The following is a 12,558-nucleotide window of genomic DNA, read 5'->3' as shown; positions in this document are numbered from 1 at the left end:
TGGACTCCATCAACGGTATTGCTAGACCAGGTCCCGACAAGACGGTGGGAGACCTGATCGTCAGCTTCCCAGGTGAGAACGGAACTAGATTAAATTTTGGTTATGTAAATCACGACTCGAAGAGATCACTGGAGACACAGAATACAGAGGGGACGTTACACAATGGTTCTGTATCTTCGTTTTAGCCTTTAAAACTTCCCTAATGTCAAAGAGTTATTTCCGCAAGCGTTCTCAGGTTTTAGAACTTATTATTATTAATATTATTATCATCATCATCATCATTATTATTATTATTATTATTATTTGGGAAAAACTCTCTATCACGAGATATACATTGCTCTAAGAGGTCCACAAAAATAAAAAATAAAATGTTAAGAGTTCGTATATTTAAAAACACTTTACAAAGCATTCGAACCCTCCCCAATTTTTTTTTTTTTTTTTTTCAAGTTCACCTCAGCACATGTATTGTTTGATCATTCATTTAGATTGAAGATGAACCCAGAGAAGGGTTCGAAAGCTTTGTAAAGTTTTTAAATTATGCACGAACTCTTAATATTTTCTTCATTATTGTGAACCTCTTAGAACATTATTATTATTATTATTTATTATTTATTTATTTATTTTTTTTTTGTTTTTTTTTTTTTTTATCACAGTCCTCCAATTCGACTGGGTGGTATTTATAGTGTGGGGTTCCGGGTTGCATCCTGCCTCCTTAGGAGTCCATCACTCTTCTTACTATGTGCGCCGTTTCTAGGATCACATCTTCTGCATGAGTCCTGGAGCTACTTCGGCCTCAAGTTTTTCCAGATTCCTTTTCAAGGATCTTGGGATCGTGCCTAGTGTTCCTATGATTATGGGTACAATTTCCACTGGCATATCCCATATCCTTCTTATTTCTACTTTCAGGTCTTGATACTTATCCATTTTTTCCCTTTCTTTCTCTACAACTCTGGTGTCCCATGGTATTGCGACATCAATGAGTGATACTTTCTTCTTGATTTTGTCAACCAACGTCATGTCTGGTCTATTTGCACGTATCACCCATTCTGTTCTGATACCACAGTCCCAGAGGATCTTTGCCTGATCGTTTTCTACTACTACTATATTATTATTATTATTATTATTATTATTATTATTATTATTATTATTATTATATTCAGAAGATGAACCCTATTCATACGGAAGTGGAAGGATATGTCTGAGGCCTTTGTCATGCAGTGGAGAAGCAACGGCTGAAGATAATGATATATATATATATATATATATATATATATATATATATAAGTATGTAGTATGTATGTAGTATTTTGTATGATATATATATAAATATATATATATATATATATATATATATATATATATAATATATTATATATATATATATTCTGAAAGGGGCTCAATTACTCCACTGAATCTTTAATAATCGCTTTGGAAAGTGTCTGAGGAGCAAGAAAGTTTTTATACTTCGCCTTTTCTTAATTATTCCAAAGATTGTTTTTTATATATATATTTTTGATTGCGTAGATAAACATCGGTAGTTTCCAGCGGCAATCATCGTGAAAGTAGAAGAGTGATTATACTGATAGGTTCTTTTGGGTAATGGTACTTGCACACACACACACACACACACACACATATAACTAGACAATATTCCCCGAACATAGATACCATGAACAGCTATGAGGAGTAACCATATGGCGTCTATATAGCGAAGCTAACCTTAAAGGAATTCAATTATAGGAATTCAGGTGTGTGTGTGTGTGTGTGAATTCAAGTATACAAAAATAAAGATAATAGTTGCTAACTGTATCACCATTCCTCGCCGTTTTTCTCCTCTCAACGAAAGTCTGGAAACCCAGGCACCCCAACCCCCATCCACCGCCACCAGCAGGAGTCCGGAGAATGCTATGGAATGCTATGTAACCCGGGGGAGGGCGAGGGGTGGGCCAGGGGCTACTAATTTAAGTGGGGTCCAGTTAGTCACAGTTAAAAAGTGTATGTCCTGAATACCTCCATGCGCGCACTCCGTTTTCTAATTCCTTCCTTCCCCACCACCAATAGTACGCGCCGTTTTCTATAACTTTCTCTTATTTATTATTCACAGAGGGGCGCCTACTCTCACTTTTCACGGCGGCTCGCTTTCTCTTTCTTTCCTGGAATTGCCAGTTTTCTTCTTTCTTTCTCTTCTTCTCTTCCTCTTTCTCTGTCGTAACCGTTCTTCTTCTCCTTCTTCTTCTCCTTAGCTCCATTTCTCGCCTTCTTTGTTCGTTTTTGAATAACAGTAAATGTCAGGTAATTTTGGTGTTGATGTCTCATCATCATTTCACCACTTCTTCTTCTTCTTCATCCTGTTTCTGTAATTCCTCATTTCCCTTTTTCTTTGCTCTTTTTCCGTCTCCTCATCCCACATTTCCTCTGTTCATTTCCAAGATAACGGTTATTATTATTATTATTATTATTATTATTATTATTATTATTATTATTATTATTATTTAGAACAAGCCCACCACAGGGACCATTGCCTTGAGACTCAAGCTTCCAAATACTATTATTATTATTTTTTTATTTTTTTATTTTTTTTTTGCTCTATCACAGTCCTCCAATTCGACTGGGTGGTATTTATAGTGTGGGGTTCCGGGTTGCATCCTGCCTCCTTAGGAGTCCATCACTTTTCTTACTATGTGCGCCGTTTCTAGGATCACACTCTTCTGCATGAGTCCTGGAGCTACTTCAGCCTCTAATTTTTCTAGATTCCTTTTCAGGGATCTTGGGATCGTGCCTAGTGCTCCTATGATTATGGATACAATTTCCACTGGCATATCCCATATCCTTCTTATTTCTATTTTCAGATCTTGATACTTATCCATTTTTTCCCTTTCTTTCTCTTCCACTCTGGTGTCCCATGGTATTGCGACATCAATGAGTGATACTTTCTTTTTGACATTGTCAATCAACGTCACGTCTGGTCTATTTGCACGTATCACCCTATCCGTTCTGATACCATAGTCCCAGAGGATTTTTGCTTGATCGTTTTCTATCACTCCCTCAGGTTGGTGTTCGTACCACTTATTACTGCAAGGTAGCTGATGTTTCTTGCACAGGCTCCAGTGGAGAGCTTTTGCCACTGAATCAGGCCTCTTTTTGTACTGGTTCTGTGGAAGTGCCGGGCATTCGCTTGCTATGTGGTTTATGGTTTCATTTTTCGTATTGCACTTCCTACATATGGGAGAGATGTTATTTCCGTCTATCGTTCTTTGAACATATCTGGTTCTTAGGGCCTGATCTTGTACCGCTGTTATCATTCCTTCAGTTTCCTTCTTTAGCTCTCCCCACAGTAGCCATTGCCAAGCGTCATCGGTGGCTAGTTCTTTAGTCTGTCTCATGTATTGTCCGTGCATTGGCTTGTTGTGCCAGTCCTCTGTTCTGTTTGTCATTCTCCTGTCTCTGTATATTTCTGGGTCTTCGTCTACTTTTATTAGTCCTTCCCATGCACTCTTTAGCCACTTGTCTTCATTGGTTTTCAGATATCGCCCCAGTGCTCTGCTTTCGATGTTGACGCAGTCCTCTATACTTAGTAGTCCTGTCCCTCCTTCCTTTCGTGCTATGTATAGTCTGTCCGTATTTGCTCTTGGGTGTAGTGCTTTGTGTATTGTCATATGTTTCCTGGTTTTCTGATCTATGCTGCGGAGTTCTGCCTTCGTCCATTCCACTATTCCTGCGCTGTATCTGATTACTGGCACTGCCCATGTGTTTATGGCTTTTATCATATTTCCGGTGTTGAGTTTTGACTTGAGTATCGCCTTGAGTCTCTGCATATATTCTTTCCTGATCGTGTCCTTCATCTCTTGGTGTTTTATATCCCCTCCTTCCATTATTCCTAGGTATTTGTATCCTGTCTCATCTATGTGTCTGATGCTGCTCCCATCTGGTAGCTTTATCCCTTCAGTTCTCGTTACTTTGCCCTTTTGTATGTTGACTAAGGCACATTTTTCTATTCCAAAGTCCATCCTGATGTCCCCGGATACAATCCTTACAGTCTGGATTAGGGTATCTATTTCCTTGATGCTCTTACCATACAGCTTGAATGATTAAGCAAAACATTGTGGACCCCTTAGAACATTATTATTATTATTATTATTATTATTATTATTATTATTATTATTATTATTATTATTATTATTATTATTATTATTTTTATTATTTGGGAAAAACTCTCTATCACGAGAGTATATACAATGTTCTAAGGGAGCCCACAATAATAATAAAAAAAATTGTTAAGAGTTCGTGCATAATTTAAAAACAATTTACAAAGCTTTCGAACCCTTCCCTGGGTTCATCTTCAGCCCAAATGAATGAGTAAGCAAAACATTGTGGACCCCTTAGAACATTATTATTATTATTATCATTATTATTATTATTATTATTATTATTATTATTATTTTTATTTCATTAATTATTATTTATTATTATTATTATTATTATTATTATTATTATTATTAGTTAGAAGAATGGACCCTATTCATATGGAACAAGCCCACTACAGGGGCCACTGCCATGAAGTTCAAGCTTCCAAAGAATTTGGTGTTTAAATCAATAAATAGATAAGAATGCAAGTAAGTTATTTAAATGCAACGAGAATCGTATTACGGTAATACTACGAATGTCAGGTTATGAACGAAATATCTTGTCGTTTTCTTGTCATCACAGAGGGAAACTCAAACGAAAATGCAGTGCATCACTACCCTAATACTATTCTTTTGAATTTAATAAATTTTTATCTATTTATCTATCTATTAATTTATTTTTTTCTTTCATAATAAGTAAGATCTCTTCATTCTGCATTTTCCTTTACTAATTCTTCCAGATGAGCACCATAATATTCATTGGAAGCTTGAATTTCAAGTCAATGGTCTCAGTGGTGGGCTCGTTCCATATGAATAGGTTTCATCTACTGAATAATAATAATAATAATAATAATAATAATAATAATAATAATAATAACAAATAATAATAATAATAATAAAAATAATACTTGTAACTATTGTCACTCTATATATTATTTACTTAACATTATACTTCATTTTTTTCTTTTTTCTGCAGGACCTCTCGTCCTCAATACCCAGACGCCCAACTACAGAATTGTGACCACTGATTACATCACTCATTCTGTCGTTTATTCCTGTGCCTCTTTCGCTGGAAAGAGAATTGGTAAGGTTTTCTCTGTTTTGAGTTATTATTATTATTATTATTATAATGGCGATGCATTCACATGAACCAAGGATAGAATTATAATATTCATTTCAATATGCAAAAGAAAAATTAAGTAAAAAAAAAGGAAAATGTTCTACCCAGTTTCCAGGCAGGTTCACAAATATTGCAACAGAGACCGTTTTCATTGCATTTGCATGTCCCAGTCAATGGATCTTTTCACTAAATGGTCATTGTTTCACTGATAAAGGCCGGCAGTCATCTGTGACCATCATGCAAGCTATTTCATTTGAGCACATATTGCTCGCTTGTAAAATCCGGTTAGCGCAATCCTCTGAATGTGTAGGTATAAAGGTGAGTTTACACTAGGCTTCACCCCACACTGCATGCATAAGACTCACCACCAACTACTCCCAAATTCTTGTTAGCCCCACCTACTGGACTGCTCATCAAGATCACCCTAATGAGCATTCCAGTAGGTGGGGGTAACAAGAATTTGGGAGGAGTTGGTGATGAGTCTTACACATGCAGCATGGGGTGAAGCCTGGTTTAAACTCGCCTTAAGACTCATAGCCCTGGTTAACTCATTTGAGGAATTAACGCTGATACTTTCTGACGCAGAATTCGCGTGGATCCTTGGACGTGAGCCATACATCCCCAAAGTGAAACTTGATGCGCTGAAGACCCAGTTGGAGACCTACGGAATCGACACCACGAGGTTCAACACGATGCGTCAGCTCAACTGCCCTAGGAAACCTCTCACAAGGAGGAGGAGCCTCAATTTCTGATTGGTTGAACAGCCAGAACTTCAATTTCTGATTGACTGAACAGCCAGAACTTCAATTTTTGAATGGCTGATCAGCCCAGTAAATTGAAATCATTACCTCCTTGTACTTTTTAAAGAGTTGTCTTTTTATGGTCTTTTTATGTAAGTTCTTCATGACTATTTATATTTGATGCATAACTTATCTTGTACTCTATGTTTTCAAGTTGATTTCTATCTCTCGTTGTTGGATATTTATTCAGAAAGGAAGTGGAATTAAGAGAGCAGTGCTCTCTGTGATTTGATGGAGGTCAGTTGTGACCATTTAGCTAATGACTTTTTCTTTTTTAACTCTTTCTATATAGTATTCCATTATTCTCATTCTCATTTCTGTTACTGTTTCCAATGTGCTCCCAATGTTATTGTTGTTAATTTTATTATTGTTATAGTATATCTATCCTCCCATTTTGATTCATGTGTTTAAGAAGAGGTAATGATAAGTGGAAGTCTCTGCTCCACTGTAAAAACTCTCTTAATGTTATTTGTATGTGATCAAAAATTTCCACAGCTTTGCTCAATATTCTTTGAATTCTCTTTGGCGTTGGTAGATTTCACAAATTTATGGATGTTAAATGAATGTTGCTAAAAATATTATTTATTGCACAGTGTCAATCAAAGTAAATGTAATTAGTTTTAAGGAAATAAACAGATATACTTAAAATCTTGCTACGATTCATTTCAGTGACTAAAGGCGACCAGCGGTCAAAGTCGAACTCAGTCTCACATCATAATTATAGTGAAACTAGCCTCTAAGGCCCCTCACAATATATGGGGTGGCCAGTTCCTTTCTACCCTATCTTTGATCCCCCAAAAGATGCTGATACCCATCCTCAGCTGGGCCAAATAGGGAAGTAAGAGAGTATGGTTAATTTACTGATAAATAAATATAAACGCCACCATTAGCTGGGTACTTCAGCCAGACTCCAATCAATTAAATCAAAACATTCTTAAAGTCTGGATAACTTTAGAGACTCTGGGGGACTTTTCCCCCTTTTATGAGACTGGTAAAGACAACAAACTCTAGGAGACGTTTGTCTAAAATACCAAGTTTAATCACTACTTGATTGGTGGACTTCCAGAGACCTTTGGCATAAGAATTGCAGAACATATAAGTTCTCTATCACTCATCTGATTTGGCAATGGTATTGATGTCATCAATACCACTGATGCCAACTAGTACACACAAGTACGAAAGTTCTCTATCTCTTTAAAGATATAATGCAAATTGAGGGACTTTCTCTTATATATAGGATATCTGTCAAACATACTTCCTCCATTTAAGATACTTATCTGTTGTTCTATTCAAGTATATTAAGTTGATTTAATGCCCTTGAACAAGGAATAACATCATAACTGAATAACATAAATAACATTAAATCTTGGGTTCCCAAAACAGGAGTCCCTAAAACTGATAGTTTACTATATAAGCTTATAAAACGGAGAATAAGGCATTTTTTAGGAAATCCGTCTAAGAGAACTTTGTGTTAGCATCAGATTACATACTGTAGTTGAAAGGTACAGTAGCTGATGTCTTGGAGGTGCCTCTAGGTGGGTAACTGAGTTCGTAAAGTATCTCAAAACCTTAAAAATGAGTGCTGGGTAAATCTCCAGACATTATAGCAGCAGCAGAAATTCTTCATGGAAGAGGGTAAATCAATGGCCATTTAAGAGTAATTCTGGAATGATGCTACATAATATACTGACACTGTTTTGGAAGGAAGCAGGCATCCAGCACATCTGTGAGCATAAAGAGAAGGAAGAGGAATGGTCTGGGCTTTGAGAGGTAATAATTGTAAATAGTATCAGGGTCGGTGAAACTTGCTAAAAGAGAAAGTTGCCTTTTTGTATGGACAGAACTATAGATCCGCCAGAAAGGAGAGAGCAAAAAAAACAAGTTAGCAAGTTTCGTATTTTAAGTTTTTTAAATATTCATCGATAAAAAAAAAAACCGATACTCATTTCCGATAGGTGAAAAATTCAAAATAATATTTTCCATGAGAATGAGAACTTGGTAAAACTAGAATTAACTTTTGATGAAGAACAAGTGAAGTATATCAAATATTTCATTAAGAGAAAAACTTTAACAATAAGGATAAATTATTCTCCATTTTCTAAAGGCTTAGAAAATGTACATGATCCTCTGAAGGTGGTTGGAGTCAATCTTGTACCCATCCTTCGACAGGAAGCAGTCTTTGAGGCTTTGGCCAAATAAAATCACGGTTCTGGTATTTACTGATGCTGAAAAACAGACAAAAAACTAAACCAGCTGCTAATAACAACAAACCAGGGCAAGAAGTATAGTTAGAAAGTGAGAGGGGCATAGGCCTATGTCTCATAAAACCTTTAAGAGGATAGGCCTAGTAGTTGAGTTGATACTGTAGTGCTCACAGACCCTGCATTCAAAATTGAAAACCCCCAAAAATCGACAGCAGTATAAGATGCATGAAAGGGTTAGGACCATTATTGCTCAAAAACTTGAAGGAGAATCTATTTCAGGGTTTAGAAGTAATCAACAGAATCAAGAACACACAGCGAAGAAGAAAAGAAATTAGCCAATCAGCACTGTCACTGAGGCCACATAACAATTAGAAACCTAAGGAACTCATTAACTGTGTTCACAAGTCGATCCAAGACAGTGACTTACCAGCACTTGATTTCCACCAGCCTGTCCTCAGTTGATCAGGACTGTTTTTGAACTGTTCTATGTCTCCAAAGCCACTGGGCCATCTTACACACATCTGAGGCTGGAGTATCTTAGATTTGTTGAGGCTGACATAGTTATTTTGACAGACTCTTACACACTTTTGAGGCTGGCACAGCCATTTTGACAGACTTAGACACTTTTGAGGCTGGCACAGACATTTCGACAGACTCTTAGGCACTTCTGAGGTTGGCACAGCCATCTTGAGACTCTGAGACTGAGCTAAAATGCTCATTTAATTTAAACTGGACACCATATTATTCTCTTCTCATTGTAGTCCACCAAAGCACGTAACACCCAGCAGGAAATAATTCCTACTTATTTTTATCCTCCTCTGGGTAGTAATGATTTTTAAAAAATCATGTAATTTCAGACATAATGTACCAGCTCTTAAAGAAATATCATAAGTTAATATTTTTATACGGTCATTCAGCCCTACTCTTGGCAAGGTGATTAAAATATATAATCATATAAGAAAAAACTTAACCATCTTTGAACTATCTTGATGTGGAACATAAAATTTCGTTGATCATCTTACAAACAAGATGTGCTTACCAGCTCTTCATGAAATATTGAAAGCTAATGTTTCTATATGTCGTGGTTTCCTCTGGTGATTTCGAATAAAATTGATACTGGGTTTAAAAATGGGTTTAACAAAAATTATGTTTAAGCGCTGGTAATAAAAGGAAGAGGATTTATGCTTTTAAATTTATACAGAAATAGACTAGTTACTTCATCCTGCAAAGGTTCGATACAATAACGTTTAAAGATGAACCTTATTTATATGGAACAACTCCACCGAAGGGGCCACTGACTTGAAATTCAAGCTTTTGGAAGGACGGCATTTCCACCGAAATGTCCGTCCTCCCATTGTACATATCTTGTCACATATATACCAAAAATGTGGAGCAGCTTGCGGCCTTTCCGCAAATATATATATCATCAAAATATGTAACCCGTACGCTTAATTATATGTATATTTGTAGGGGAGAGAAGGCACAAGGTCACCTTAATCAAAAACAACAAGCAACATGAATAAAACCATTAAGAGTTCCTCCTTGTCTCAGTCGAGTCCTCACACTTCCAAAGAATATTATGGTGTTCATTACAAAGAATTAAGACGAGGTAATGGGAAATGCAGATAGAAGACATACCACCTATTGAAAAATAAATAAATAAAATTAACAAATAGATGAAAATGTATAAAAATGCAATAACAGTATTAGGGTTGTAATGTTTGCACCTTCGCTTGAATATTTCAAATTCCAATTGTTTCGTTTTCTCTGACGAGATAAATAAATGGCTTCGACAATTTCCAATTAATTGGCGCCAATTAGTAGATATTTACTTAATTATTTATTTTTCTATTTCTAAATGACGTTTCACTTCATATTATAATATATATATATATATATATCTATATAAGTCATATCACATTTCCGTGATTCATATACATATATCGAGCTACAGTGTCCTTTAATATCTAATTCGCTCTACCTCGGAATTAATATACTTTCATATATGCTTAACCGAAGGGGAATTTTTTCTCGATAATAGATTTGCCTGGACCAGGGCGCGAACCTATGGATCCTTTCAAACCCAGGAACGTCAGTGAAGCTTTACCTACTACACCACCGCGGTGGTGTAGTAGGTAAAGCTTCACTGACGTTCTTGGGTTTGAAAGGATCCATAGGTTCGCGCCCTGGTCCAGGCAAATCTATTATCGAGAAAAAAATTCCCCTTCGGTTAAGCATATATGAAAATATATTAATTCCGAGGTAGAGCGAATTAGATATTAAAGGACATTGTAGCTATATATATATATATATATATATATATATATATATATATATATATATATATATATATATATATATATATCTCGGTAGTCTTTGCAAGTCTAGCATTAGTTTTGTTACCCATTATTTGAAAAGTCTCGCATCATAGAAAACGAAGATTGAAATATTATTCAAAGGTGACTGCAATAAAGTTTCAATATGATGCCTATTCTTATCATTCACGACAAAATATGCAGAGTCGATCGTAAAACCTTCGTTTCCTCATCAAAGAGTTGATTCACTCATTTATCCTAATAATTTACGAAAATATTCATGAACTTCGAGGCTCAAAAAACCATTACATACAGAAATAAATCAATTGTGATTCAAAATAAAATTAAAATAATTTTCTCATTTGAACATAAACAGACGAATATTTTTACCGTATTAACAGGTAAAGGACAGAAATTATGCCTGGTCTTTCTATTCCATTAATGTTCTGGAAATTGATTCTGTGTGTGTGTGTGTGTCTTTTATTAATCTCTCTATCTGTTCATCTCTGTCTCTCTATCTATCTATTGTCCAGCTCTCTCTCTCTTTCTCTGCCTATTTATTAATTCTCTCTCTCTCTCTCTGTCACGGGAGGAATTTTTCCCTCACCATGACATTAAGATACGAGAATAAGAATAATAACACTAGGTACTATACATATACACTGTTGTCAGTCTTCTTGCCTGGAGACAGGGGTCGGAGAATGGTACTGTGTCATAGTTGACACGATGGGTATGAAGACTAATGACCTTTACGCTGCCTGGGAATTAGGGTAGGCCTGTCCTACCTGCTATTACATGATATTCCTTGTGTGCATGGGTCTTATTACTGATGAGGCCCGGTGATGTCTTCCCACTGGGAGTCAATTGAGTGCTGATTTCCATTTTAGGGGTATTGAAGAAAATTCCTGGTATTCAGCTTGATTCTTTATTACTCATTACATCCTGCCAAATTTCTCCCAGGCCTAGTCTCCAGGACTTGATTAATTTACCTAGTCTTCAGAACTCCTGGACTAGATCCTTGGAAATATTCATTTTATTTAATTTTTTATTTCCAGAAAACAATACAAATGAGTAGTTTAAAACTATAAAAAAAATAAATTTTTTATATTGAGAGACTTCACAAAAATATACCAACTACAGATTATGGGAATTGCTTTTCCTTCATAATAAGATAAGTATCAAACGTGGAGCAGCCCTGGAATCAATTAATTTACAGTAAGGTGTACATCATTTGATACCCTACTCCACACAGTACTAAATGTTTGTACACAATATATGTCAATGGGTAAGGCTACCTGAAAGATTTCTGAGAAAAACTTACTAAAATGAGGTAAAATTTGACTAAGGTGCATTTTAACAGGATATAATCTAGCCTAGGCTTCTTCAGAAGTCGTTAAGGATAGCCTATGCAAAGTTTACATGGCTGATTTTTGACTAGGTTACATTAGGCCACAAAGTTAGGTTAGTTTAATGAGGGTACAGGCTAAGTTCCATGTAATTAAGTTTACATGAATTTATATACATATAGCCTAACTATATTTAACCAAAATAGTCATAATTCCTCATTCAAACAGGATTAGTCTAGGGTAGGCCTTCTTAAATTACTGTATAGCCTAGTCTAAGATCGTGCTCGGCAGTGGAAAGTTCCATGAGAGAGGTAGGGGTAACCCCAAGATGCCCTGTAGGATGGCCATGTTGTGGTACCCTTTGGCACTGGTATTTGCAAAAACTTTATACAAACAAAACACTTACAACTATTTTTTTACGTTTTACAACCCTGTCAAACGCCAAGTTACAACTCAAACTAACACAGCAATATTTCATGACGACCAATGAACGTGAAGTATCTTTCACGACAATGAAAATTTTCCTCGTTAAGGCATTGCAACATGTTTGACTGGGCAGGCAACTCTGCACTTGAATTCTCGTTTGCTACTGTTCTTTCATGATAGTGATCTGTTCCAAATAATGAACTAATGGTAATATTACAACTTT

General features: G+C 35.9%; 1 protein-coding gene across 1 annotated transcript in view; it reads left to right on the top strand.

Annotated features, from left to right (window-relative positions):
* The window catches only part of LOC135194885 (apolipoprotein D-like), a 21,838-nt gene extending 15,159 nt beyond the window's left edge, over positions 1 to 6,679 (top strand). The window contains exons 4-6 of the mRNA XM_064221085.1: positions 1 to 72; positions 5,101 to 5,208; positions 5,830 to 6,679. The exon at positions 1 to 72 is cut by the window's left edge and continues 8 nt beyond it. Of these exons, the coding sequence (XP_064077155.1) occupies positions 1 to 72; positions 5,101 to 5,208; positions 5,830 to 5,996 (347 nt within the window). The 3' untranslated portion in view covers positions 5,997 to 6,679. The remainder of the gene's footprint in view (positions 73 to 5,100; positions 5,209 to 5,829) is intronic.
* The last annotated feature ends 5,879 nt before the right edge of the window (positions 6,680 to 12,558 follow it).

This window comes from Macrobrachium nipponense, chromosome 15 (assembly GCF_015104395.2).
Source record: "Macrobrachium nipponense isolate FS-2020 chromosome 15, ASM1510439v2, whole genome shotgun sequence".
In the NCBI taxonomy this organism is placed as follows: Eukaryota; Metazoa; Arthropoda; class Malacostraca; order Decapoda; family Palaemonidae; genus Macrobrachium; species Macrobrachium nipponense.
The sequence above is the reverse complement of the archived record's forward strand: the minus strand, read 5'-3'. Positions and strand labels throughout refer to the sequence as shown.